This window comes from Centroberyx gerrardi, chromosome 7, assembly GCF_048128805.1.
Source record: "Centroberyx gerrardi isolate f3 chromosome 7, fCenGer3.hap1.cur.20231027, whole genome shotgun sequence".
NCBI classification, from domain to species: domain Eukaryota; kingdom Metazoa; phylum Chordata; class Actinopteri; order Beryciformes; family Berycidae; genus Centroberyx; species Centroberyx gerrardi.
In genome coordinates, this window is record NC_136003.1 from 21,386,024 (window position 1) to 21,411,832 (window position 25,809).

General features: G+C 45.7%; 1 protein-coding gene across 5 annotated transcripts; it reads left to right on the forward strand.

Annotated features, from left to right (window-relative positions):
- The first annotated feature begins 567 nt into the window (after positions 1-567).
- camsap3 (calmodulin regulated spectrin-associated protein family, member 3) lies at positions 568-25,425 on the forward strand. Of its 5 annotated transcripts, none has more exons than XM_071916864.2 (17): positions 568-1,056; positions 7,472-7,734; positions 14,976-15,116; positions 15,360-15,446; positions 16,817-16,955; positions 17,073-17,212; positions 17,342-17,426; positions 17,535-17,568; positions 17,680-17,750; positions 18,019-18,091; positions 18,178-20,317; positions 20,423-20,550; positions 20,858-21,150; positions 21,289-21,382; positions 22,462-22,580; positions 22,676-22,794; positions 22,925-25,425. In XM_071916864.2, the coding sequence occupies exons 1-17, from the start codon at positions 924-926 to the stop codon at positions 23,222-23,224; spliced, it is 4,359 nt and encodes a 1,452-aa protein (XP_071772965.1). In that variant the 5' UTR covers positions 568-923; the 3' UTR covers positions 23,225-25,425. The 5 variants fall into 5 exon arrangements, with proteins under 5 accessions (XP_071772965.1, XP_071772966.1, XP_071772969.1 ...); XM_071916865.2 differs by having other exon boundaries at positions 20,426-20,550; XM_071916868.2 differs by having other exon boundaries at positions 18,055-18,091.
- Positions 25,426-25,809: the final 384 nt, after the last annotated feature.

The following is a 25,809-nucleotide window of genomic DNA, read 5'->3' on the forward strand; positions in this document are numbered from 1 at the left end:
TCTGTAGGCTATGTATACAGTCCAGTACACTAGTAGGCCTATACCGTTTATACTTATTCATATATATTTGTAAAATATGTAGCATTTTCATTTATTTTATTTATTATGTTTGCCCATGTTGAAACATGCATGAAAGATCCTGCCTTATGTCGAGGAATGACAGACTATTTCATGTAGGAAACGTCACAGGCCAGTTCAGCTGACGTGGGCGAGTCATTCCCTAACGAACATAAAATTTGGTGTCACTATATATTCCTAAAATACTCCCAGGGACTTCTAATTGCGTTGTGATATTTGCATAATACGCTTCGAAAATGAATAGCAGGATCACTTTTTGTTTTTTTTTCGTGTGTAAAGACGTTCCCTGTCAAAATTAGCCGCTCCAGGCAACAGTTCACCTGTCCGCCAGCAGATGCACCTGTCCCAAAGAGTCATACCTCTACCTGCTGGCTGCATTCACACAGTTAGATCCCGCCCTCCTCATCCAAGCTCAATTGCTATTGGACCGCCGGCGGAGCGAGCGCTCCCAGTGTGGGGCACCTGGTAATCAGTCATCGGCGGGGCTCTCTGTGGAGCTGCTTACAGTAAACTGACTACACAGCAATGCGGACGAAGGGCAAAAACGAGGGGAATATTCCGGCTTTCTCTAATAACCCGGTGGGCCGGGGGCTTCATTAGGTGGCGAGGCATCATTTAAAGACTGATTTCGTCTCCAAAACCGGAGAAAAAAGGGACATTCACTGGATTGGAAGCAGCTCCGGGGCGGATATTTTTCCCCGACGAAACGCTTACCCACATCCGTATTCCCAGCCCCTGTAGTATGGAATAGTCTGCTAAAAGAATGATTGCCTGAATTTTTATACTGCCTTGTAGCCTTTTTTGCCAGTACTGCTTCCCTTTTCCCCATTTTCTACGGACTCGCTATGGTGGACTCCAATGCCATGAGGAAGACTTTTGTAGTCCCGGACATAAAGCCATTGGATTTGTATGATTGTACTAAGGCAAAAATATGCGCAAGTGTCGGATGGCTACTGGCAAAGTCCTACGGCAATGCAGGTAGGTTATAGTTAATGCTACAGGCCTGATGATGTATGAACGTATCCAGAGAGATCTTTTGAAAACCACCATCCCTTTGTGGTCCAGCAGTATGTTTATATGCAGTTTACCAGTTAAATGAAGAGCGCACGCATGAAGGTGAACTGCGCTATATGTAAAGCTCAGCGATTTTGGGGCACAAAGAGCAGCACATGAAAGGCGGACCATGCACTGTATGCATTTCCAACTCATACACATGTCATTTGTTCTTACTCAGTGGGTGGTCAGTCACATTTCATAGGTAGATGTGTCCGAAAAAGGGCCTCCTCCGCAGGCCATATCACGCTAAACCCAGTCTGTCGTATTTCTAGCCACCAGACATCAGCAATCAATTGCGGGCTATTGTGTTCTTATCCGATTTAGTTTACACAGAAATGGGACAAGGGGCGTAGATTGTTTTAGAAGTGTTATTCATTCCCAGTGTTGACAGCTTCTAGTAATACAATGTTACTATCTAACCCCCAACATATAATCAGGACCAGTCAAAATAGCTGTATAATTCTGAGTTTGTACTGAGTGGATAGACTACATAGACTTTAATTCTAATTCATTTAATCGGGAGTTTTCTTATCCTTTCTTATTCTCATCTTGTCCTTAGTCAGCAAAGCCCATGAGGCGCTTGAGACAAACCATCCGGCCTTTCCATGATGCGCAAACACACCCACCTAAGAGAATCCTTTTGTTGGAAACAGCATAGTTATCATAAGACGTTTTTATGCCTTAGGTTTCCAGAACTCCCTCTTAAAAGCAGCGTCTGCACTGACCTTGAGGAGATAGCTAAGTCTATTCCCACAGGCAAATTTGCTGTATAGGCCTATCTGGTAGATCTCACAGAGAAAGCACCAAAACAGTCCTGTTTGAGAAAAGCCTGAGGAGGGAACCACCTCCCTTTCACTTTCCTTAGATGTGCATGTAAATAGAAGCTCTGGGTCAGTCAGTTATAAGCTAATGGTTTGAGATTTAATCATAGACTTCACTCAGTTTGGGCTGTTAAGAGTATGAGGTGAACTCTATTTTACTTTAACAACCTTACTCAATGTGTTACGCAATCCCAGGCCATGGGTCCAGGACTCTAGGCTGCAGTTTGTTGCCTCTGTGTGCTCTGCTTAGCACCTCAACCACGCCCTCCGGTCAAAGTCACCCTCCATACCTAGCTAAAGGAATATGAGGACTGGGACTGTTGGTGTGCAGTGGTCCTCATCATCAGCTGAGATAGCCTAGAGCTGCTGATATTTTCCTGCAAAGTCAAGATGACATCATCAAGTCCCTTCCCGGAAACTCAACTGGGTAGAACATCAGATAGTGCAGCAGCAGCCAGACGGGTCATCTGGTCCTCAGCTCTTTCAGGTCAATCATCCTGCCAATCAATCCTAATGATGACAATGGACCGCAACCTTCATCTCTGAGTCTCTGCACCACGAAATGAGCTTTCATGTGGGCCACATATCTCAAGTCTTTCATGTAAATACTGTGCTGTACTGTATACAAACAGACTGTAGCCTTTACTGGGAGCAGGCAAGGGCCTAATGACCATCTCTTAAAAAAAATGATTTATATTCTCATCTACCCTAAAAATGAATTTATGTAGGCCTGCATGTATGTTAATTTGGAGGCTGGCCATGATCTTGGACTGTGAAATCTCTTTGTGAACATGAATAACATGCTTTCAAAGCTAGAAACTAGAGTACCGAAACTTGGACTTGCTTTGTTGACAATTCATTGGAGAGTGACTCTATGGATTCATGAGATATTAGTTTGTGCCTTTACTTTGGAATGAGACCAGACAGTCTTGAATCTCTAGTTTCTAGCTTTGGGAGAAACATGTTCATGTGAACTGTCAAGTTCATAGGGATAATATATGTAAATTCTGTTTACATATGGGTTTTCCCCTTTGAGTACACACTAGTGATGTCTATTGTGCCTGTTTGTAATCCATCTGAGAACAACTTAATTAACAGTTATGAAAAACGGAGCCCGTCTTATCCCCTCCTCATCTGGTCATCAATCCCTTCTCCTGAGAATATTCCAGAAATGAAATTGAAGCTCCTTGTACTAGGATGTTGTAAAACCTTTGTTTGTTTAGTGCATCTGAAACCTGTTGCTTTAGCTCCACCTGGCTACAAAGCTGCTTGGATCATACTGAAATCCAGTTGGAGCGATTACTCATCTTTTCCCCCATCAGTGTAGCTATGGTGAGTCACCAGGGGACGAGGACCTGGGGAGGAAGTTGGCATGCTGTTGGTGTTTGACAAAACATCAATCTTATTGGTAAAAACATATGAAACTCTACCAGACTATGGTTAAACCCCTTGATACACTGACTGGGTTGTGCAAGGTGTGTCAAGATAATAATAATGTGATACTTTGTTGGTCCCTTTAAGGAAATTCTCTTTACTTGCTACACTCCACACTGAGGTCAGGCTCAGTTGCACAACAGTGCACCAGGAGCTGGTAGGAACTCAGTCTCTAACTTGAGGACACTTCTGCGTTGTCCTGGTAGTCTTTCAAGCACCCATAGGTGCTGGGTAGACTGCCCTCTTTATGCAATTTATGGCTGCTGTGCTTATGTCATACCCAAGCTAGGTCTAGGTATATTTGGCAGTTTCACCCCTTTGGTCAGGTGAAAAATATTTTTTTTCATCTGGTGTAATTGACGTTTATTGATTACTCAAGATAATATTCCTTAAGGGTATTAGCCAGAATATGCCAGATGCATTGTCTTAGGTTTTAATTTATAGTTGGCTGTGTCTCAAAAGAGGCTGTTTCAAATATGCTGAGCCTTGGCAATGTTTCACTTCTACCATCTTTGTACTGTGGACTGTTTTGCGGGGTCTTTTCCTTAGTTCTCTGTCCTGGTTTTTCAATTAGGTGTATCACTCAGGACTAGAGGTCATGCGTAGAGAATAACACAGCCCCTCTCACTACTGCTGGATTTTGGGGCATTAAAACAAGACCTGGCCTTGTTCTAAAACAAGAGCGTATAATCGTCCCCGTTTTGATCCTTTCCACCACATGATGGAGTTTTTTATAACTCAGTTTTCCAAGACAGCCTATCTAGAAGCTGCAGCCAATATCCTTATCAAAACATAGGTATTGTTAAGTATTCATTTTGTAGAATGTTTCCCAAAAGTGTTTTCAGATGAGTATTTTCAGATGAGTACTGGACAGGTAAATATTGCTACTTCATTTAGGCTAACCAAGACTTGGGAGAGGAGATAACTTGAATATAATGTTGTCATTTGAGCCCCAGCTTCCAGCCTCTATGCTTACCTTGCACACTTCTGCACATCTGAGCTCTTATGAATTATTGAATCCAAGCCAGACTTTCTGAAGGGTTCTAGCAAGACAGCCTGACAGCTTATATCGTCAAATGCAGCAGGTTTTGCAGACTGCTGTGCCACGCAATTAATGCAAAGAGCTTCTTAATGTTCACTGTTACCATGACAACCTTCTTGAAATCCAATGCCGGTCAGTCCACTTGGGTGTAAAGTGGGATGCGGGGGGACGGGGTCTACCCTTACTGAATACTCCCAAGGGAGCTAGCTTGGTTCAAACTGCGGTTGATTTCAGCTGACCCGTGCTTGGGTGTGTTTGTGTTGCTTTGTGGCCCTTGATTACTCTCAGGCACGTGCCTGAAATGTTTGTGACATGACCAGCATGCTAGCTCAATCAATCAATTAAGTAGGAGAACACATGGCCCCTGTTATCAGCAGGCTATCAAGCCATACAGGTCAGTGTAGATATGAGCTTACACAGCTGAACTGACTACAGCCATGAAGGCAAGCTACATCACTTTATCTGCACTTTATTAATGAGTTGAATTTTAACAGACTGAATTGTGTTGATACCAGTCAAGCATCACTTTTTCTACCATGGTCCTTCAGTTTTGATAGTTTGGTGTGATAATAGTAACAATGTAATACTAATTGCTGTATGAAAATTCTCTTTTCGCTTTGCCCCGTTCACAGGGAGGTGAGAGTTCAGGGTCAGTTAAAGTATGGAGGAGCTGGAGGTGGTAGGGATTCAGTGTCTTGCTGAAGGACTCTTCAGTAGAACAGGTGCTTGCAGACACGAGGGCTTCAACCCTTCCGCTTGAAGCGTGCTCTCCCTGCTCACTCTGTAGTCTTCAGAATCGTCTGTATGCGCACATTTGACCTTTGGTTTCTCACCCAGACCAATAGATAGGCCGTGACCCCATGACCTGTGAGAGTGACAGAGAGGCTGGTGCTCTGGTTTGTGTAAGCTCACAGACACCAGTGTTTGCTATCTAAATATTACCCTGGGGGTGTGTTGATATCAACATTATGGTGTCAACATTATGGAGACATCACACTCCTTTTTTGCTTGTAATTATGCTTTAAGGCTGCCATCTTCTCACTCCTCTTCATTGCTGCCTATTTCTTTTAGCTTTTTCACATTAGGCGTGTTGCTCTATCGGATGTTTGTTGCTATGGAGTGCAGGTGCATAGCTTTGGGAAGTGGTGTCTGGATTTGCAAACTTTCCATTTTTCTCCCAGTTTGTTTCTGTGATGTGTGTGACACACAGAGTAGTCATTCATGGCCAGGCTGTCCCATAGGGAAATCATGCTCCTATCGACCGCATTCATCTCGCTGAGCTGTGGCATTTGCATCCAGCTTTGCATTCTGGATCAATTTTTTTTTTTTGTTTTGTTTACGCAACGTCATTGTGGGAATTAATTATTAAGGACTTATTACTTAATTATTTTCTCCACGTGCATTATTTTGTCTAAACTACCTGGACCTGAGACTAAAGGTGTAAATAGTTTGGTTGGTTTGCCTAAATGTTTACACGACTAAACTGACCATTGGAGTTTAAAGGCACACAATGGCATATTCACAACAAAATGGGCCGTGTGGCGTGACTCGCAATATTGTTCGACACCTATAGTCATCATGCAGTGAGAGTGAGCTGAAGAGACAGAGGCCAGGGCATTGTCTAACCTCTGTGAGGCTGGGTGTTTTGTTGTATTGTCTGATGTCAGTGGCTCCATTACAGTGCTTTAATGACACAACAACATAGTGACATCTCCCTTGTAATAATCCTTCTGTCAGACACACACACTCCCGCACTCAAATACATACACTTCACATCCATGTGAGTTTCTCCTTTCTCTTTTCAGGCAAGCTGCTGGTATTTCAGCTTTTCAAATTTTGACCGTAGGGCCTTTAAAAAAAAAAGAGGTGTTTTGTTCAAATATGTTTGTGCATGGATGTAGGCTATTGGATTTGGTGCTGGTTTCATCAGGTCTGAATGCAGAGAAACCAGTTTCACAGAGGTGTGTTGGGTGTGTGTTTCAGGATAATGTTTGCTCTGATCTCGTTTACAGAAAAAACAGTCCAAATAGATTACAGTCTTCAACTTGTTACTGGTGGTGCTACACTTAGCTAAACTACCCTCTCTTTGGGTCGAGACACAGAATATGAGTTTTCCTTGTTTACTTTCGATAGGTTTCTGGCTGCAGCATTGCTTCACGTTGCATTGTTGCTCTTTGAAAACTGCGGGTTTACAACAAGCCAGAGGTTCTCAAAGAGGGGGGAAAAAAGAGTGGCAATGTATCTCGTAATCCTTGGATGATAATGTCTGGGCTGGTATGTCATCATGCCCCACTGACCTTGATGCCTGCTGATTACTGGATCTGTTCACTAGCCGTTGCATGGCTCTGGACCGACGTAGAATACGCCATAGTATCATAGTTGCAGAAGGACACTTGATACTGAGGCAGTGCCAGCTACTGAAGTTTACAGACAAGGAAGTGCGGTGCTTTATATACTAGGAAGATGAATTTGCAACCAGTCTATCAAGCTTGTCACCGCATCCTCTGCCCTCTGGCCTTTTGATTCAGTCACTGGTTTTGCCATGAGACGCACATACTAGCTTTTCCTCTCTTTGCGTTGGCCTTTCTACCTACTCCAGTTCTCTGGCTCTCTTACATACACACAGATAGTCGCACAATCTTGCTTCATTTAACCCGGTTCTGCTCACTCACTCATATGATTATACCTCTGGGGTATACACCAGTTGTCTCAATCTGCCACTGCACCTTGCAGAAAGCAGGTTTCTAAGCAAGTGAATGTATTTTATACTGTTCTAACATGTTATTATACAATGTCTCCCTTTTTTGCTGGTGTTTTTTGCTGGTGTTTTTTGACTGAAGAGAGACGAGGACTAGGAATGATAGGAGTTGATGGTGACGTAGCCTGTTCCCTGTCCTATTTTCAGAGCATTCAGAGACTTCATCCTATTTATCTCCTCCACCCTGGACATATTTTGTGTTACTTTTTGCAGTTATCTCTCTAGTAGCAGTACTGTTCCCAAGAATGTATCTGACTGCGTCTGTGTTTTGTCTCTCTGTAGAGAATGTCCCCGTGGAGCTGCGTGACCCCTTCTACTGTGACCAGTATGAGCAGGAGCACCTTAAACCGCCCGTCACGCGCCTGCTGCTGTCCTCGGAGCTCTACTGCCGCACATACAGCCTGTTACTGGGGGACACCGGGGCCGAGGCACCCCCCAAAGACAACGCCGCCCTGCTGCAGCTCCTCGCTAAGAGAGGCATGGCCCCCAAAGACCAGGACACGCCGGTGACTGACGCAGACCTGCGGCACAAACCCATCAAAATGGTAAAGAAAGGGTGTGGTGTTTACGTAGGGACTTACGGTCTTTGTTTGGTTATGGGAAGGGTAAACACATGGAAGATTTCCATCACTCCACACCAGTCTGGCAGACAAGTGTGTGGGTGGCTAGAAACTGCCCTGTGTTTCTAGACCAGTCTAAGCAGTGAGCGTGTCTCCTCATGGGGACCCAGAGGCACTACCAGCCAGGGGGCTATAGAAAAGCAAAGGGGGTCGGGTGGCCTTGTGGATGTAGGGACTTGTTTATGCTTTGATTCTAGGGATTAAAGGACATCAAAAAGACCCCCACCCATTCCAAACCAGCCCCCATCCCCCTCGCTGCCCCCAGCTGATCCCTGAGGATGAGTGGATCCAGCTGTGAGGACTAGGGCGGTCAGGGTGACATGGGGGACGACCGCTTTAATTCCAGGGTGCGGGAGGGAGGGAGAGCCTGCAGAGGTATACAAATAGGTGGTCCAGATCAGATGGAGAACAATGGCTGAACAGTTCTGGTGAAACTGGAGATGCTGTGTCGAGAGAACACTCTGGGCTGGCTCAACGAGCTGAATCAAGAGAAACTGGTTTGTCTTCTCGGCTCGCGACAATGAATCTCTCTCTCTTTCTCTTACTCACTCTAGTACACACACACGCTATAATATGGTCCTAAATTCTCCTTTCATATTCAGAGAACTAAGTTTATTTTCAAATTAGCTTTGTAATTGCCTGCAAGAAGGGAAACGGTGTCAGCTTTGATGGAGCAACTGCTTTTCTGCTTCAGTTGTCAGTCTTGCTGTAACCTGATTTTGAAGTATTCAGTACAGTTCCTCCCTTCGTACAGATTATTGTCTTCATTATGCAGCGGCATGTAGCCTCATTTCCTCAGCCATTTTGATTTACGCACATACAGGCTGTGTTTTGAAAGCCAAGGAGGGAGTCTGTACAGATGGTGTTCCCGTGTAGTGAGGTGAAAGCTGTCTGCTTCACTGCCTCTGACTAGTGGCCATTGCAGCAGGTGTGGCTCCACTGGTGATGTAGTGATGATGAGCTTAATTTTGTATGTGTGTGTGTGTGTGTGTGTGTGTGTGTGTGTGTGTGTGTGTGTTAAGGTTGTACCTGTATGAAATATTCTAAACCACAGTTAGAAAAATAGTATAATATTATATTAGCAGACATAGTCAGACCATTCCTAGGCCTTGTCTTATCAACAGCAACTGAAGTGTGTCCTTGCAACCACAGAGAATGATATGTAACATTAGACAACAAAGCAGATTATTCCTTGCATGATTCATTTCAATTTACGCACCGTAGGCTACATGCTCATTGTAATACTCACCTTATTCTCTCAGCAAGAGTCTGTGTTATTACGCTGATTCTCTTGGCGCTCAGATTCTACTCAGTACTGCATGGTGTGAATATCACATGGTAGTTTGTTTGAATACACTGCTGGAATCTCAACTACAGCTACAGCCTACTACATGTCATACTGCATGAATGCACACAGTGATAGAATGCTTTTTTGTTTATATGTAGAATGATATGTAGAGTCTGCTGTCTATTATATGTCCTGCACTATCCCCTTGTACTACATGTGAGGTCTTATTGCCCCTGTACCATTTGTACCAGTATGTCACTTTGTGAGTTGTTGTCTTCCCACACTAGTTTCACAAAGAGAAATTCCTGTACATTTCTTGCACTTGCTGAATGAAGTGGTTCTGGTTAAACTATATAACTTTACTAGATTTGCCTGCTGGTGGCTGCTAGCCTGCATACCTCCATACCTCAAGGTACTTAGAAGGCATTTACTGGCAAAAACAGAGAAACAATAAAAGGTAAAAAAAAAAATGGTTGTCATGGTGATAATCTGCCCAACCCCACAGTATGCCTCTTATTAGTATTGTGTTGCTATAATGCAGTAACTGTTACAGCCCTTTGTGTGTGTGTGTATGCATTTGTCTGCTTGCTTGCGTGTGTCTCTGTGGCTCTGGGTGCTACTGCCAGGCCAGACCGTGGAGCATCTCAACTGTCAAAGCCCTGTCACTAAACTCCAAGCTTGGCTGTTACAGTTGTTGCTGCTGCATTTGCTGCTCGCTGCCGTGCTATGAGCTTTCCAGCCAGTGCCAGGCCCTGGGCTGCTCTCTGTGCTACAGTGCCAGTCTGCTGCTGACTGGCACTGTAGCAGCATTGTGGCAGGCAGGGAAAGTGGGTCATGCAGCAGCAGCATTAGAAGGATGGAGCAGCAATGTGGGCCTCGGCCAGTAAACGGCTTTGGAACAGCAGCAATCTGCTGCAGCACCGCTTTATATTAAAGCTCCACAGAATGATCTGTGTCAAACAAACACATGACATAGCGCACATACTGTATATGCAGACACAAGTCACAAACGCTCAAGTCGCGCCATGCTTGTTGCTGACAGCCAAACACTCGACTGCCATTTAATCTATCAAGCCAAGCACTGTTGACGACTGACTGCTTTGTTATTGATACCTCACACATCTTACATCATTGCTATTCAGTGCATGCTCAACCTCAGCTGATGCTGTGCCATACATATAAATCCAGGAGTGTAGGGTTATCCTGAAAGGGAAGCTTTGTAGACGGCGCTTCCTGAGGCTTCTCTGGAGTCAGCCACAGTGACGGTGCCTCCGGCTCCCTCCAGCTCCCTCCAGCTCCCTCCAGCTCCCTCCAGCTCCCTCCAGCTCCCTCCAGCTCCTGCTTGCTGCGTATCTCTACTGATAGCTGTCCCTCTGGTGGTGGCCCAGCCCCCATCACTCCTCAGATTGAGGATAAAGATCTGTGAAGATTAGAGATAATCTGCCATCCAGACTGAACGTCATCATCCACCAGTGCATGACACACCAGAGATGACCACTGACTCACCATGCACCTAACATCTCTGGAAACATCAAACCAATTTGTCGCATTTATTGTTTGCTGTGAAGCTGCTGTGTAATCATAATTATGTATTTCAAATATACTGTTATGGATTACGCTAGAGAAGTCTATCAGTTGGGCTTATGCATTTGTTCCCACCGTGACAAAGTAAGTCATGTAGCCATAATGCGGCTAACCCCTGTTGGTTTTGGATAGGCACTGACACTTTGTCTTAAATCATACCGCTGTGTTGGCAGGTTTTCGGTCAAGTGAGCATCAATCAAGAGCTTAGCTGAAATTAGAAGTGGCAGACTCTATCCCCGGATCAGGAATGCTAAACATCATCTCACAACATTTGTTCTGCCATCGGCCTTAGCTGAGAGGAAACTAATGTGGGCTAGTAATTAAACTTTTCTTTGGTGATGGTTTTTGTTTTGAGATGAGACAATAAAAGCAATTTTGCCAGATGACATCATTGACCTCGAAATGTGGTGTTTAAATGAAAAAGGACATTATCCAAATGGGTTTGGCATAATGCGAACCTGCTTTTTCTTGCTTAAGCATTTAGGTATGCCAGTGTTCATAGAACCATGTGCTTTGAGAGGACCTCCTGTCCAATACCCCCTGCTGGGCCCCAGACCTGCCTGATCCCCCTGTTTGTCTCCATCTCCCCCTCAATAGGCACCAGGCACTAGGCTGGGGGGATGGGGTTAAGTCATATTTCAGACATAATTAAGATTTTGCCTTCATCATAATCTCACTTAATGATCAGTAAGATGCCTTTGCATTCTTTGTTTGGCTCTGTTGTTGACATGTGCAAGCAGATTTGCCAAATAGGGCCGTAATGATTTAATGTTGATGGGGTTAATTGATGGAGTATTAATTTTTCCTCTGCCTGTCACATCGGTTTGAGGGGGACTAACTGTTTGCTGGCTGGAGGTTTCCAAGCGGAGAGCCGGTGTTAAGCCGGGAGCACCGAGCACTGCTGTGGTCAGGCTTGTGTTGAGATGCATTGTGGGTCAGCTGGTTGGTTGTTATGGTGATCTGGCAGGCTCTGAGCTGTGTGTTCCAGAGTTGCTCCTCTCTCCCCTCTCATTAGGGAAACTTGTGATTTGGCTTAGCGAGCTCTCCAGGGTCGGCGACGGGAAATCCACTAACACCCCCCTTCTTCTCCCCTTTCATTCCTCTCTTTTGTGATGAATTACCCTCCACTCCCTCCTCTGAATAATTACTGTACAGCATAACAACAGGGCAGGACACTTTCACTTGGTCTGTCATTCTCTCTTGCTTATTCTCTCTCTTTTTCTCTCTGTCATCTCCTTTCACACCGTGACCAGTCTTACATTCCCACATACTTTTACACTGTGTAGATCACTGCGAAAATATGTAACCTACCTTTTAAAATAACTTGCTTTATTTTAAAGAGTTTTCATTTGGTGTGTTTTGAAAGTGCAGCTGTTGCTCAGGTAACAGTAGAATTGAGCTCAACATTCATGTACTCCGATAGCGTGCGATCTCTGCCAAGCAATGGTGCTCTGAATCAGTCACATCCTGGTTGGCTCTGCCCAGCCTTCATGGCAGCCCTCTTTCTGCAAGGCCCTCAGCCCCGGGCCCTATATCAGGCTATTTGTCCCCCTCTGCACTGCAGACATTTCCACTGAACAGACAAGCCATGTCTCGCAGACATACAAGCAGCATCCCTTGTCTTGGCAACAGTGTTGGCAGGGCAGGCGAGCCCGGGCCACACAGCTCCCAGGGACTGACTGCAGCACATCCTGAGAGCCAGGCCCAATGCTATCTGACAGGCCTTTGCTGGCATCGCCCGCCCTGCCTGCCCCAGCGCCGGGCCTGCCCAGGTCAGCACTTTATATCAAGGTTGAGTAGACAGACACGCAGACAGGCCTCATGCGTGCAGCAGCGTAGCCATCAGCACTCAGCTGGGGCACCGTAAGAAGTTACAGTAAGAATGTCTGGCCTCTGAGGTGGAATTTGTAAGTAGTAAAGGGGAACAGGCACCGATTTGCACAGATTAGGCTCAAACCTGAAGATTGGGGGATTGAAGGAATGGCCCCATGACAGGAATGTGTTGTTTGCGACCTGCCTGTCCTCTCTGTTGGCCAGAGTTAATTATTATAACAGGGAGCTTGTTGCCGTTAGCCAATAGTGAAGAGGGAGGGGGCTGCTGTGTTGGATGGCAACTCGTGTAGATTATGTAGAACACAAAGTGACACAGATAGAGGAGACATAGATAGAGGGATTTTACACTGATGGGTACGGAGGAAGACTTGTTTCTAGAATAAGCACACAGAGTAATCAAAAGTCCTTCCAATCAGAAAGTATGTCAAGTTGTGAAATGTATTAAGGCCTATGGCCTAAGCTCATGTTAGCATATGTTAGCTCCATTTTTAGCTGCGACCAGCAGCTAGTATAAGTCTCTCAGGCAATGCACATGTGCCATTGCGGGACACGGTTATAAAGACTCCATGAGCCTGACTGCTGCCGAGTGAGTCAATTTAGCGCCAAGCTAGTCACAGCTTATCACAAATTACGTGCTTGTTTTCTCTAACATGTCACCCAGCTCTGCAGTTCTGTGACTTTGTTGAAGCCTCAGTGAGCTTTAGTCTAGTGGAGGCTGATGAATCAGAAACAACTTTACTTGCCAAGTACATTGCATGCACAAGTAATTTGACAAGAACATACATAAGAAAATTGTAAACAAGAATTGTAAATAAGAAATTACATTGTGACAATTAACCATGGTATTTCTGTGGTGAAAGGACAGAGAAGTGCAAATCTTTACTAGTGAGGAGGATTTAGTAAACAGAATACTGTACATATCAGTAAAAGGGTGCAGGTGCCTCTTGTAAAGTAAAGCCAGGAGTGCAAAATGACTAAGGGGGATGAGTTCACAGCAGTGGTGGTGGGGATAGGTGGTGTCCAATGTCAGAGATGCTCCGGGATAAGAGGTGGGGGGTGGGGTGGGTGGGGGTGGGGGTCCGTGACTGTCTGACATACAGGGGAAAGCCTGAAGACTCCGCTAGCAGCTCTGGTCTACACTCGTCCTTCAGACCTCCTGTCCTGAATCCCACCCAAGGGAGCCGTTGTTTCCTCTGCTCTTACTAACTCTCTGGCATTATTTAGGTCTAGCTCTTTGGTATTCAGTTCCACTCCACCTTTTAGGTCAAAGGTTGCTCCAGTTGGTGGTGGTGACTAACACTGTCAGACATAACAGGGGGAGCGCTTGATTTTACCTGCAAATTAAGAGAGTGGAAGTGTAAATAGAGTGCACTTCAAATTGTTCAAATATTTGAGATCGTTGGCAGCACTGTGGAGGTTAGACATGTGAAGTACTGTAAGTCTTAGTCTATGGTAAAGAATACCATGGCTCAAAGTGGAGGTAGTAGCTTGAGGCCCCATGGCGCGAATGGAGCACAAAAACTAATGAGCTAACGGGTTTACAAGAGTTAAGGCGCTCTCTCTGACTGAGCTGATAATGTTGGTGGTGTGGTTTAATGGACTCTGGCCATTAGAAAGGCCTCTGTAATGGACTCTGGCTACGAAAGAAAAAAAAAGAAAAAGCACTAATGTCTGTTGGATGGAAACGCTCGGGGATGTTAAATATGTGTAGACAAGAGCTTTATTGTTTGACAGTTGTGTTGGTGTGGAGAAAAAAAAGAAAGTTGAAATAGGTTTTACACTCGCGTTGTGGTTCCGATACACACAAACACACAAAGACACTGTCATGCACAGTCTGAAACTGCAAAAAGGATCTGGAATACCTGTGTCTGACAGAGAATGTAGCTCTTTCTAGTGTTCCCTGGTGAACCAGTTACAGCGCCTCATTTTATCCTGCAGTCTGTCACACATGAGTCATACAGCCATATTTCACTGCACAGCAGAGGAGGAAGCAGGAGGAGAGGGAAGCAAGGGAAGGCAAATAAAGGGAAAGCAGCTGAGGAATGAAAGTCCTTATGATTGGGAGGCATGTGTTATCATATTATATTGATCCATTTCCTCCTTAATGATTGTACAAACGTAGGTCCAAAGTTCACCCACACGCATTGATACATGTGCTTGCTGAGGACTCCCACACCAGTTCCCATCTTGTCAGTGTTTCTGCTGACTCAGAGCTGGCCCCTGGAGACCCCTAGAGGCTGCGGGCGGTACATAACCTCAGCGCTGCAGTAGTGAGCGATCCCCTTCTCTGGTCTGCGTTAGCACTGAGCCGTGCCCTGCCAGAGCAGTAGAAATGTCACTGGCCAGCATTATTACGTTAGCTGTAATTGATTGATGCTATAAACGCTGTCTGGGCTCTGTGGCTTTCGCTGTGACTGTGTCCCTGACGGTTCCTCTTCTCTCTCCCATATGATTGGTTCAGAGTGCCCACCTGGCGGTGATGGATGCCCTGATGGCCGTGGGAGCCATGGAGACGGTGACTGCGGTGAAGACATGTGGTGCCGCGGAGCGGATGGGCGGAGCTTCCAGCTGGGAGGAGGCTCTGCTTCATTGGGTTAACGGGGTAAGGAGCAGGCCAGAGATGGACATGTCTGTTTCTTTCCAACATGACTCATTGTGGTCTCTTATCAGGTTTCTCTCTCAATAAGCCAGTTGTACAGATGACCCAACATCTGTTTTTCTTCAGAAACAAGATTACAGTAATTAAGAAATCCAGTATGTTTTTAAAAATGTGGCTACAACACAATATAGTCAGATCTGCTAACACAATGTGCATTAACCATACTTGATGCTATTTCTCTCTCAGTTAAACCAGAAGCTGAGAGAGTGTACAGAAGGAGCCCAGAGTGACCCATCTCAGGCCAGTACAGAGCCCCAGCCTGTTCAGCCCTCTGTGAGTACTCAGTTACACATCCAGTGTATCTCTAACTCTCGCCACACATCATCATATCCAAACACGCATGATAATCTCTCTGGGATTATGCACTTTACTCTTACATAAAACATTTACTTTGAAGCACATGAAGTGCAGTGTATTAAGCTTATCAAGTATTCATATTGTTGATACTGCTGCACTTACCAACTTGCAAGCCTTCTACCACTCTTACACACTACAAGCACAAGAAGTATATGTTGGCTGGCACACAATAAAAATGAGGGCAGTCTTTTTCCTTTGTCAACGAGGTTGCCTTGTCATTTTTTTAAAAAGCACCGTCATCACAACCCTTTCTCTTGTTTCTCTAGTTCTTCCACTGTAGCTGTAATACCTCTCCTTATCCTCCTGTTCTCCACTTCCCTTTCTTTCTCTATCTCCTTTCCTCCTTCCTCCTCTCTGACAGTGTCCTACTCGCTGGTACTGGAAACTTGTTCCTGTAAGTTCCCTCCTTTCCTCTGCTCCCTCCCCCTGTCCCTCCATCCCTCCAGTTTCTTCATCTACTTTATCAGCAAATGTCTGATGGTCAGGTGTGTCTTCTCTCTCCATCTGCTGGTGTGAGAATGCTAGTGTGCCTCACATGCTAGTCTGCATTAAACTGCACACGTCGCCGTGCCGAGGTCATGGGGCGGGGCAAGACAGGGAGGGGCAAGGTATTGTTTGTTGATACTCGAGTGGTGCATGAATCACAATCAGTACTCTACCAGGCCTAGAAATTGACATTTACAACCTGTTCCTCTGGTCCCCCTGTGAGACAGAGAGGTGTGTGTGTGTGTGTGTGTTTTAGAATGGCTATGGGGGATGATAGAGTCAGGCTTCTAGTCAGCTGGTCAGTGCTGACAGTGAGTCGTTTGTCTGTATTCAGTACTTCTACCTGTTGTAGAGGCATTGTATTCTCTCTCTCTCTCTCTCTCTCTGCCTCTCGTTCTTTCTCTCAGCCTCCTGAGACCCTCACTTGTCCCACTTTCTACTGACAAAATCCTGGCTGTTTCTGCTCTGATTAAATCACTCCCCTGGCTTCTGCCATTTGCCTGCCTACCTTCCCTCCCTTATACATTAGCATGGTCTTTCTTGGTCCTCTCTTTTCGTTCGTACTGGAATTCTTTTTGAACGCTGTTTTATGTTATGTCTCATGAAGTGTATATTGACTTTATGAGCACCCACCTATGTTTGGAGAGTCCTGGCTTTGATGTTTGTTTTAATATTAACTAATATGACAAATACTTTGTTATGCAACCATTAACAAGATAGCATTGAGATCACACTGCAGGATTCGACAGTGTCCTTTTTTCCCCCATTTAGTAGCTCTCCCTCTCTTGCTCTCTTTTCAGCTCCGCTACAGGAAGGATAAAATGCAGTCCAAACAGAAGCCCATCTTCCCGGTGGTGAATGAAGTGAAAGACCTGTCCAATGGATGTGCTGTTGCTGCTGTTATACACTACTATTGCCCTGGCCTGCTAAGACTTGAAGGTACCAGCAAGCCTTGTAACCATGAGCTATAATGGAGTGAAGAGCACTGGCTTTTTTCTTGGTGTGTTTATGTCCGTTTTAATGGGGTTTTTGTTCTTCTTCTTCTCTCTGTGCAAGATGTTTGTATGAAGGAGTCCATGTCCGTAGCAGACAGCTTGTACAACCTGCAGTTTATCCGTGAATTCTGTGACAGCTGTTTGAAGAGCTGCTGTCCGTTGACGCTGGAAGACATGCTGTACACACCACAGGAGCTTCAGGTACAGACACACACACACACACACACACACACACACACACACACTCCTAAAGACCCGTGATTGACCATTGAATTCTGTATTGTCCTTTTACAATACAATGGCCTAATACATTCTGTGTGATGTGTTTAGTTCAACTTGCTGAGCTTCCTAGCAGAGCTGCTTAGCTGGTTTGAAGTACGAAGGCCTGAGTTTGTTCAGCCAATAGACACATCAGGTAAGTGTGACCATTTTCGTGTTGCTGTGTGACTGTAATCCCACTAGTAAAATCACAACAATCCCAGGAATAACTGTGACAAGGTCTAATGAGTTTTCTTTTCTTTAGATGGCTCCACACCAGTAACGCCGAGTGGTAACAGGTACAGAAGTTTTCATAGTCATTTTGCTTTTGTGGTCTGGTGTATTTTTTTTGCAAAAGCACTTGTATGAACTGAAAGTATTTCTTTGTTTTCTGTGTCTGTGTTTTACAGTGGCTCTCCTTCTATCTTCAAGAAGCCCTTCCTCCCCATCTCCTCCCCTGTGTCACCAGCAGGTGTGTCAGGTAAGTCCAGTCATCATTACATGAAGCTACCATATGTTTAATTTGTCAGTGTCCTTTTACCATGTGGTTCATATATTTTGCTCAGCGCTTGTTTGCCTGTTGACTGTGTATCATTATGTGTTGAGTGTTGGCCCTATTCTTATCTTTATGGATGTTTGTCCATGTCAATATTTATTTCTTTTATTGGTGTATTGTTTTGGTTGATTTGTGCATCCCTGTGTGGTGTGCATGCCTTTACTTGTGTTTGTGTGTGTCCCAATGTACTCAGGATCTTTGATTCAGTCTACCTCAATGTCTCATATAGAAGGAGTTGGAAAGACATGGAGCAAGAAACCTCTCAGGTAGGCCCCCCCATATATTCACTGATACACTGTGTATATCTGTGTATTTTGAGTGTGCTTATACTCACTTGTATCCTTCTGCTTAGCCGCCCCTTGTCAGCAGTGTCCTTCAGCATTCCCTTTGGCCTGGACAGTGATGTGGACATTGTGATGGGCAACCCCGTCATAACCCGCTCCGTCAGCTCAGACCAGCTCAACCCAGCAAGCCAAACCATGATCCGGGTGCCCTACACCCCTCCTGAAGACCTCAGCCATTTGCTTAGCAAACCCCCTGGCCCTAATGGTCCCCAGAGAGCCTCCTGGGCCACCCAGAGTCCCAGCATTCCCCGGCTGGCAGAGGAGAATGGCCTAGGGGAGAGTGAGACGGGAGAGCTGCCTACCATCGAAGAGGCCCTTCAGATCATCCACAATGAGAGCAAGCTGGAGCCTCGCTTACACCCAGACGGTGCTCCTGATGGCTTCTACCTCCACTCTCCTGATGACCCTGCTAGTTCCAGACATAACAGCAGCCCTGCCCCCATCAGCTGCTCCGCCCCAACACGCTCAGGAATGATGTACCGGCCCGCAGGAGAGTCCAGGGAGCCCAGTCGCACTAGAAACACTTCTGAATGTTCACGAGACGATGACTCCGTCTTGAGAGATGGCAGTGTAGACTCAGACGCCTCAGAAGACCTTCCTAAGGCCCAGTCCACTCCAGCCACACCTGCTGCTGGTGCACGCTCTGTCAGAGGCCATGGCAACGATGTATCTGACAGCGGTGTGAAGATGACCAGTTTTGCAGAGCGCAAGAAGAAGCAGATTATCGATTCTCCCAAAACCAGTGAGCCACCTTCTCCTCAGATGACCACCTGGGCACAGAAGTCTGATGAAAGCCCCAGCAAGAGCCCACAACTCACTACTGAGATGTCTGAGCTGGGAGCTCGGCTTGAAGAGAAGCGCAAGGCCATTGAAGCCCAGAAGAAACGCATTGAGGCCATTTTTGCAAAACACCGGCAAAGACTAGGCAAGAGTGCCTTTCTCCAGTTGAAGAAGGAGCATCGTGAGGATGAGAGAGAAGGGGAAGAAGGGGATGGCCAGGTCAGCACCTCCTCCACAGAAGAAGACCTCTGTCGCTTGACGCTGGAGGAGAGGCTGGCTCGAATGGAGGAAGAAGAGCAGCAGGAACAAGACGAACAGCGCCCCTTAGCGGAGGATGAGGGTAATGATAAAGCAGGGCTTCGGCTTGACAAACCGGTTACTTCCTCCAAGGACAAGGCAGGTACACCAGGGGAGAAGGGGGCTGGGACACCTGGTGAGAAAACGGTAGCTCCTCTAGGGGACTATAACAATGCTGTATCCAAGCTGACTGCAGCCCTGAGCTCTCTACAAAGTGACATGCAGCGTCTGTCTGAGCAGCAGAGCCAGCTAATCAGGAAGAAAGCTGCAGCTCCCAGCAAGTCCTGGGTCATCCCACCCAGCCCAAAAACCTCCACCCCAGCCCCTGCACGCCTGTCCCGAGAATCTACCCGAGACCTCAATTCTGCCTCCTCCTCTCCGTCGCCATCCCGTAAAATCACAAACCACACCACTCCCCCCAAATCCCCCCAAGTGGCCCACCGTAGAGCCCAGTCTGTACCCCCTAAAAGCCCCAAACACCACCACCACACTCGTCCCCTGGACGTCAAAGGCCCAGCCCTGTCACGGGTCCTCACCCCACCTCAAAATGTGGACCGCATCCCCCACCTGCGCCGCGTGAATCCCTGGCAGTGCCAGGTCCAGACTTCTTCCTCCTTCTCCATTGGCTCCTCTGACAACCTGGATGAGCTGCGCTCATCTGCACCTACTCCTGTGCCTAGCATCACACCCATACCCACACCATCCCCAACACCAACCCCAACCTCCACTACCCGTCCCCCAGCAGAGGACGCCCTGTCAGATGTAGGCTCCAATGACGATCATAGTATATTTAGCATGGACCTGGAGGCCGGGCCCTCGCAGGTGGCTCTGGCCAGGAAGGAGCAGCCCACTGGTGGGGGCAGCAGCTCTGGAGCCCCGTCAGAGTGCTCCTTCGAGAGTGACGTCCCTGCGGCGATGTTTAATGGCAAACGCAGCAGCCTGATTGAGATCTCCCTGTCGGCTCTGAGAGGAGACGAGGAAGAGGAAGACCAAGGGCCCGAAATCTTCTCTGACTCCATGAGTGACATGACAGAGCCGGAGATGAAGGGAGGGGTCGGTTTCTTTTTCAAGGTGGGTGACTGAATATTATTGCTATCTCTCGCTGCCATTCTGAAACTTCTTCATTTCTAAGATCAGTATAGTTATGCCTCTATTTCTTTGTGTGACTTTTGTTAGCAGGATGACAAGGTGCGACCAGAGGATGAGATGGCTCAACGGAAAGCGGCATTGCTGGAGAAACAGCAGAAGAGAGCAGAGGAGATGAAGAGACGCAAACTGGAGCAGGAAAAAGAAAAGGAATCCAAGTGAGACCTTGTTTTATTTATCGGCAATCTTAATTGAATGTAACGTTTTTTTGTAGCAAAATTGGGGTATCATTGCAAGTTTGGGGTTCTCACTTTAAATCAGTCAATGAATATTTTTTTTTTAAATTTACTTTTTTGAAAATAATTGCAGTGAAGTTTTTACAGCCTATAACTAAGAGGGCTGATTGTGATCCCACCAATGTTTGCTATTTGTCTCTATAAATCTCTATATTTTCATCAGCTGCTCCTCAATCTCAATGTCACAGACTGAAAATCTTTACACAAATTCACCTCTCTGTAACTTTAGCAAGCCGCAGTGGATGATCATTGAAGGCTGGGGAGACAAAAGCGAGGACAGACCCCAGACCCCAGGCACCCCCCCAACATCTCGCACCCCCACAGCGGAGGGGACCCCCCAACGCAGAGGAGACTTCACCAGGCAGGAGTATGAAAGGAGACATCAGCTGAAGATCATGGAAGACCTGGACAAGGTCCTGAGGCAGAAACCCACCACGGTCCGCGGGGTCAAGAAGCAGAGACCCAAGACTGTGTTCCGGGATGACTCGGTCCTCTCCCGCAGCCCCGCCAAGGGCTTCATGGGTAAATGGTTCCACTGTTCACACACACTGCTATTTAACTCTTCACTGATTGTTTTACTTGCCCTCACCCCAAACACCCAGCCACCCATTTATTCTCTCCAGCTAATGTCTCTCTCCATCCCTCTTTTCCTCCCTCCAGGCACCAAGCTGAACAAGGTGTACTCCCACTCCACCATGAACCTGTCTTCCATGGCTAATGACTCTGGAGGCTTGACAGTCAGGAAGTCTCCCAGGTAACCTGCCCAGCCTAGCTTTCATTTTCTTAACAAATGCCCGGATGTATAGGGAGCCAAAGTCGACGTCATCCCCGCCCCGTTCTGGTTCACTCCTGTCTATTCCAGTACATTGCATATTGCTTGATATAAACAAACTACAAACCATATGGTTCCCATTCTGAAATATGTTATAGATCAAAGTGATATTTATTCCTCGGCCTGATTTTGGTGGAATTCAATCGATATAACTTGTGATTAAATGTATTTATGTTTACCACACTACACAACCCTGCGGCCGTTCGATACAAACAAGCCACAACTTCTCAGTTTGGAAAGTTCCAGTATACGTAGCAGGGAACTTTCCATGTAAAGCCTAAGTTGAACTCCTTCTTTGCTGATGGTCCTAACATTATTAACTGCTTACCTTGCTAGTAAACCACAACTACTAGTTAATATTGCACCATGGAAATTTTATAGCTAGTGATAGTTATGGTCTTTGGCTGGTGGACACTGTCACCTCCCAGAAAAAAAGGCGCCATTATTTTGGTCTGCTCCTTGTGGTAAAGAGATGCCATTTAACTGCAGTTGTAAGTACACAGTCTTCTACCAAAGCCTTTTCCCTCAAAAGTCACAAAAATGTGTACGTCTCGTAATTGCTTATGTAATTGCAGGGCCACAATATTATTTTCAACACAATCTATTGTTTAGTTTAGTTGATATATGATATGCCCCCCCCAGTACTGAGTCACTTTCTATATTTGTAATGGTCTAACCCGCCCAGTCCCTCCCTGCGTTATGTCCCGCACCAACATCCCGTTTCAATCAGAAATGCATCGAATTACAGAAGCAAGACACCATCGAAAAGCTGCTTCTTGAAACTAACAAGAAACAAGTGAAACTTCATTTCCGGGCGGCATTTTGCAAGCCAAACTCCTGACTGCATTGCCCATAATCTTGTTGATGCTGCTTATGGCCAAATCGGCCATTTTCTTTCCCATTTAAAAAAATAAAAATAAAAAAATTGAGCTATTCTCTGCAATGACTCAAAGTCTACAGCCAGCTTTCCTCACGAAAAACTCCCGCTTCCGTCCCTCTAGCCGCTCACACTCTCCCTCCAGACTGATGTCGCCAGGACGAATGAGCGCTCAGAACGGAGAAAAGGACTGGGAGAATGGCTCCACTATCTCCTCTCCTGCCTCAATCCCAGAATACACTGGTCAGTTATTTGTTCCATACTATGAGACTAAAGGATGAATATACCAAGCATTGTTTTGTTGGTTATTTAACATCTGGAAATGCTCTGTCTTTCAGGTCCAAAGCTGTACAAGGAGCCTAGCTTTAAGTCCAACAAGTTCATCATCCACAATGCTATCTCTCGCTGCTGCCTGGCCGGCAAAGTCAATGAACCACAGAAAAACAAGATTGTAGAGGTAAGCCGCTCTGCTGTTACAGAGTCCACAAGGGGAGTCCACCTTGACTAGGCTATAAGTCACTGTGACTGCCGCTTGTTTACAATCCCACTTACCTGTATTTTTTCCCTCTCTGTCCCTCCCTCTGCAGGAAATGGAGAAGAGCACGGCCAACCACTTCCTCATCCTGTTCAGAGATGCCAGTTGCCAGTTCCGGGCTGTGTACACCATGAACCCTGAAACCGACGAGATGGTACGGCTCACTGGCATCGGCCCCCGCGTCATCCCCCCTGAAATGGTAGAGTCCATTTACAAGTACAGCTCTGACCGCAAGCAATTCACTGCCATCCCGTCCAAAACCATGTCCATGAGTGTCGACGCCTTCACCATCCCCAGTCACCTTTGGCAGAAGCGCCCGGGAACTCCCAAGAAGCTTGGCACCCCCAAATAGGGACATCCCCAAGGCGGGTGGAGACACTATGAGTCAGGGAACGAACCCCCAACTGGACCCTACCCCCCTCTACATTTGGCCAGTGTGGCACTTTCATTACCCAGTTAAATAGTAGTGGATGGCATAAGAGTGGATAGGCCTGTTGCCAGCTATTAACCTGGACCCTGAGAAAAACCCAATTAACTCTACATGCCAAGAGACAGAGGGCCATCAGTCAATAACTACAGTCACTCATTCAGCCCTCTCACTAGTTTGGTCTCTCAGGAGCTTATGATTGGCTCTGCCAGGTCTACCTAGATTGTAAAATAATGTAATGGGACTGATATTTGTCTGGATGAAGAATTCTCTCTTCCCTTACACCCTGCCTCCTCCTGCCTTGCCTTACCCTGCCCCCAGAGTCATTTGTGTGGCTCTTATGGTGAGAGTAAGAGGGGACAACCGCACTGCCTTTGCCCGCAGAACAGTATTTTGGGCCAGAGTAGTTCCCGCCCCTCTCTATTCTACTTGCTTTTCCTTTTGCTGCCTTTTCTTCTTCTTCTTCTTCCAGGGCTCTCTCTCTCTCTCTCCCGTCGGCTGAGAGAAGCGGCTCAGCTCTCAGTTCAGATAGGAGATCTCAGCTGAAAAATAAATGGCAGGTAACACTGCTCTTTTATGAATGTAGGGCACACACGAACCACTCATTCCATTCAGGGGTGTTTTCATTGGTTGGTCAGGACCAGAAAATACCGTAGTGGGTGGTTCCACTGGGGGCGGCACTGGCACTGGTGTCTGCTGTGGTTGTCTGTCAGTGGACTTGCACACCTAGAAACTGCCTGTGCCCCCGTAGTCAGAGTGCACTCCACTCAGCTCCAACTTTCCTTCAGCTGTAGACATCTGGATGTTTTTTTTATACTAACTTTGACATGTGTTTGCTGGACAAATCGCTTCAGCCTTTGAGAGCTGAAAGAAGAATGACAATTCATCTGACTTTTTTCCTCTTACTTGCTTTATTTTTCATTTTCAACATGTGATGAATGGAAATGTTATCTGAGCTAATCTTGAGAAACAATACTGGAACATGAAGGAGGGCTTTATTGTGTTTATCATTACCTGGATACAGCTCTGTGTGAAAACGATAATCAATGCTGATTTAATATATATTGAATGCGATTTATTGCCGATTCCTTTGATTTTTGACAATGATTTGTATAAAGTAAGTTGACCTTTGTAAGCTATGAATAAGCTAGCCTGCTGCTTAAGCATTTAGTGAGATGTATGTATGTTTGAGAGGAGAACGAGCGAATGAGAATGAGTAGAAATTGTCAAACAGCTGAAACTTGCTGAATCCTTCAGTCTAGGGATTAATAAATCCTGTAGTACATGAGGAAGCTGTGTCCTTTTTATATGATGCACTGTTTGTGTGTTCATGCACATAAATGGTAGGTTTCTTGATGAAGGATTATTCAGGACTGTAGCAGCCCTCATCTACCCCACACAGTCCCTAGAGACTCCTTCATGTATAACTGGGGGAATGTAAAAGGCCAAACTTTTTTTTTTACCAGTATGTCCATTCTATCAGGAAAAACTCCTTGACCTTGCAATTACTGGTGATCAGGCCAATATAACCACAAAATCTGTGGGCACCTGGCCTTCTCCTCTCCCCTTGCCTTCTTTAGCACTACAGCAGCTGACATGGTGCAGCTGCTATGTCTCCTGTCTTGTTTCACATCAGACTGCCTCCGACAAATGTCCCGTGTTCGAATGAGATTCCAATACAGATGTGAAAAAAAAAATGTCTAGAGCAGCTTTTAGGGAAAAAAATGGTTAAGATGATTGAAAGTGTGCGTGGACAAGGGTATATGGAATTATTTGATGTTTGTATATATGTGTTTGTAAAGAGTAGTATGTGGTAGTTAAACACTATATCTTGATTATGTGCAATTCTCCCCTAGAAATTCCTATGTCACCCAGAGGTGTATTTATTTGGTATGGATTAGATGGTGCATTTGATGTTTAGTTTCAGATTCTATTATTTATGTCTTTTTTGGTTAAGGTGGTGATTCACTCATTCATTTCATAGACGTGTCATGTTGTTCTTTTCTTCCTCTGTTATCATATCTGTGCCAGCACAGTATCTATGTTCATTTCATAAACTGTTTGACTACCAATCTCTCCCTGGCAACTGGACCAGACAAATAAAAAAAATCCTTTTTAAATCATAATCATCTATGATTTTTTTCATGCCCATGTGAAATTTCTTTGCCCATTTTTACTTTCCTTATTTCTTGTGTCACTTAAATGTTACGTTTTTGTGCAGTTGATATTATCAGGTTGCACCACTAGCCACCACTAGTAGGCTAAATCTGTATCTGTAGAAACCAATGACATTCACATGTTACAATGTCAACGCATTCTGAAGTTGGTTGCAATTAGGAGCTTCATGTACAGACATGCTAGGCACATTTAAAAACCAAATTTCATTTTTATTTTTATTTTTTTATTTCAAAGATACATTTTTGTTTCCCATTTAAATCCCAACAGTTTGGGGACTTTCTGCTTCACATTTTAAGTATAAGAATGGATACTAATTATGGCAGTGTTTGGAT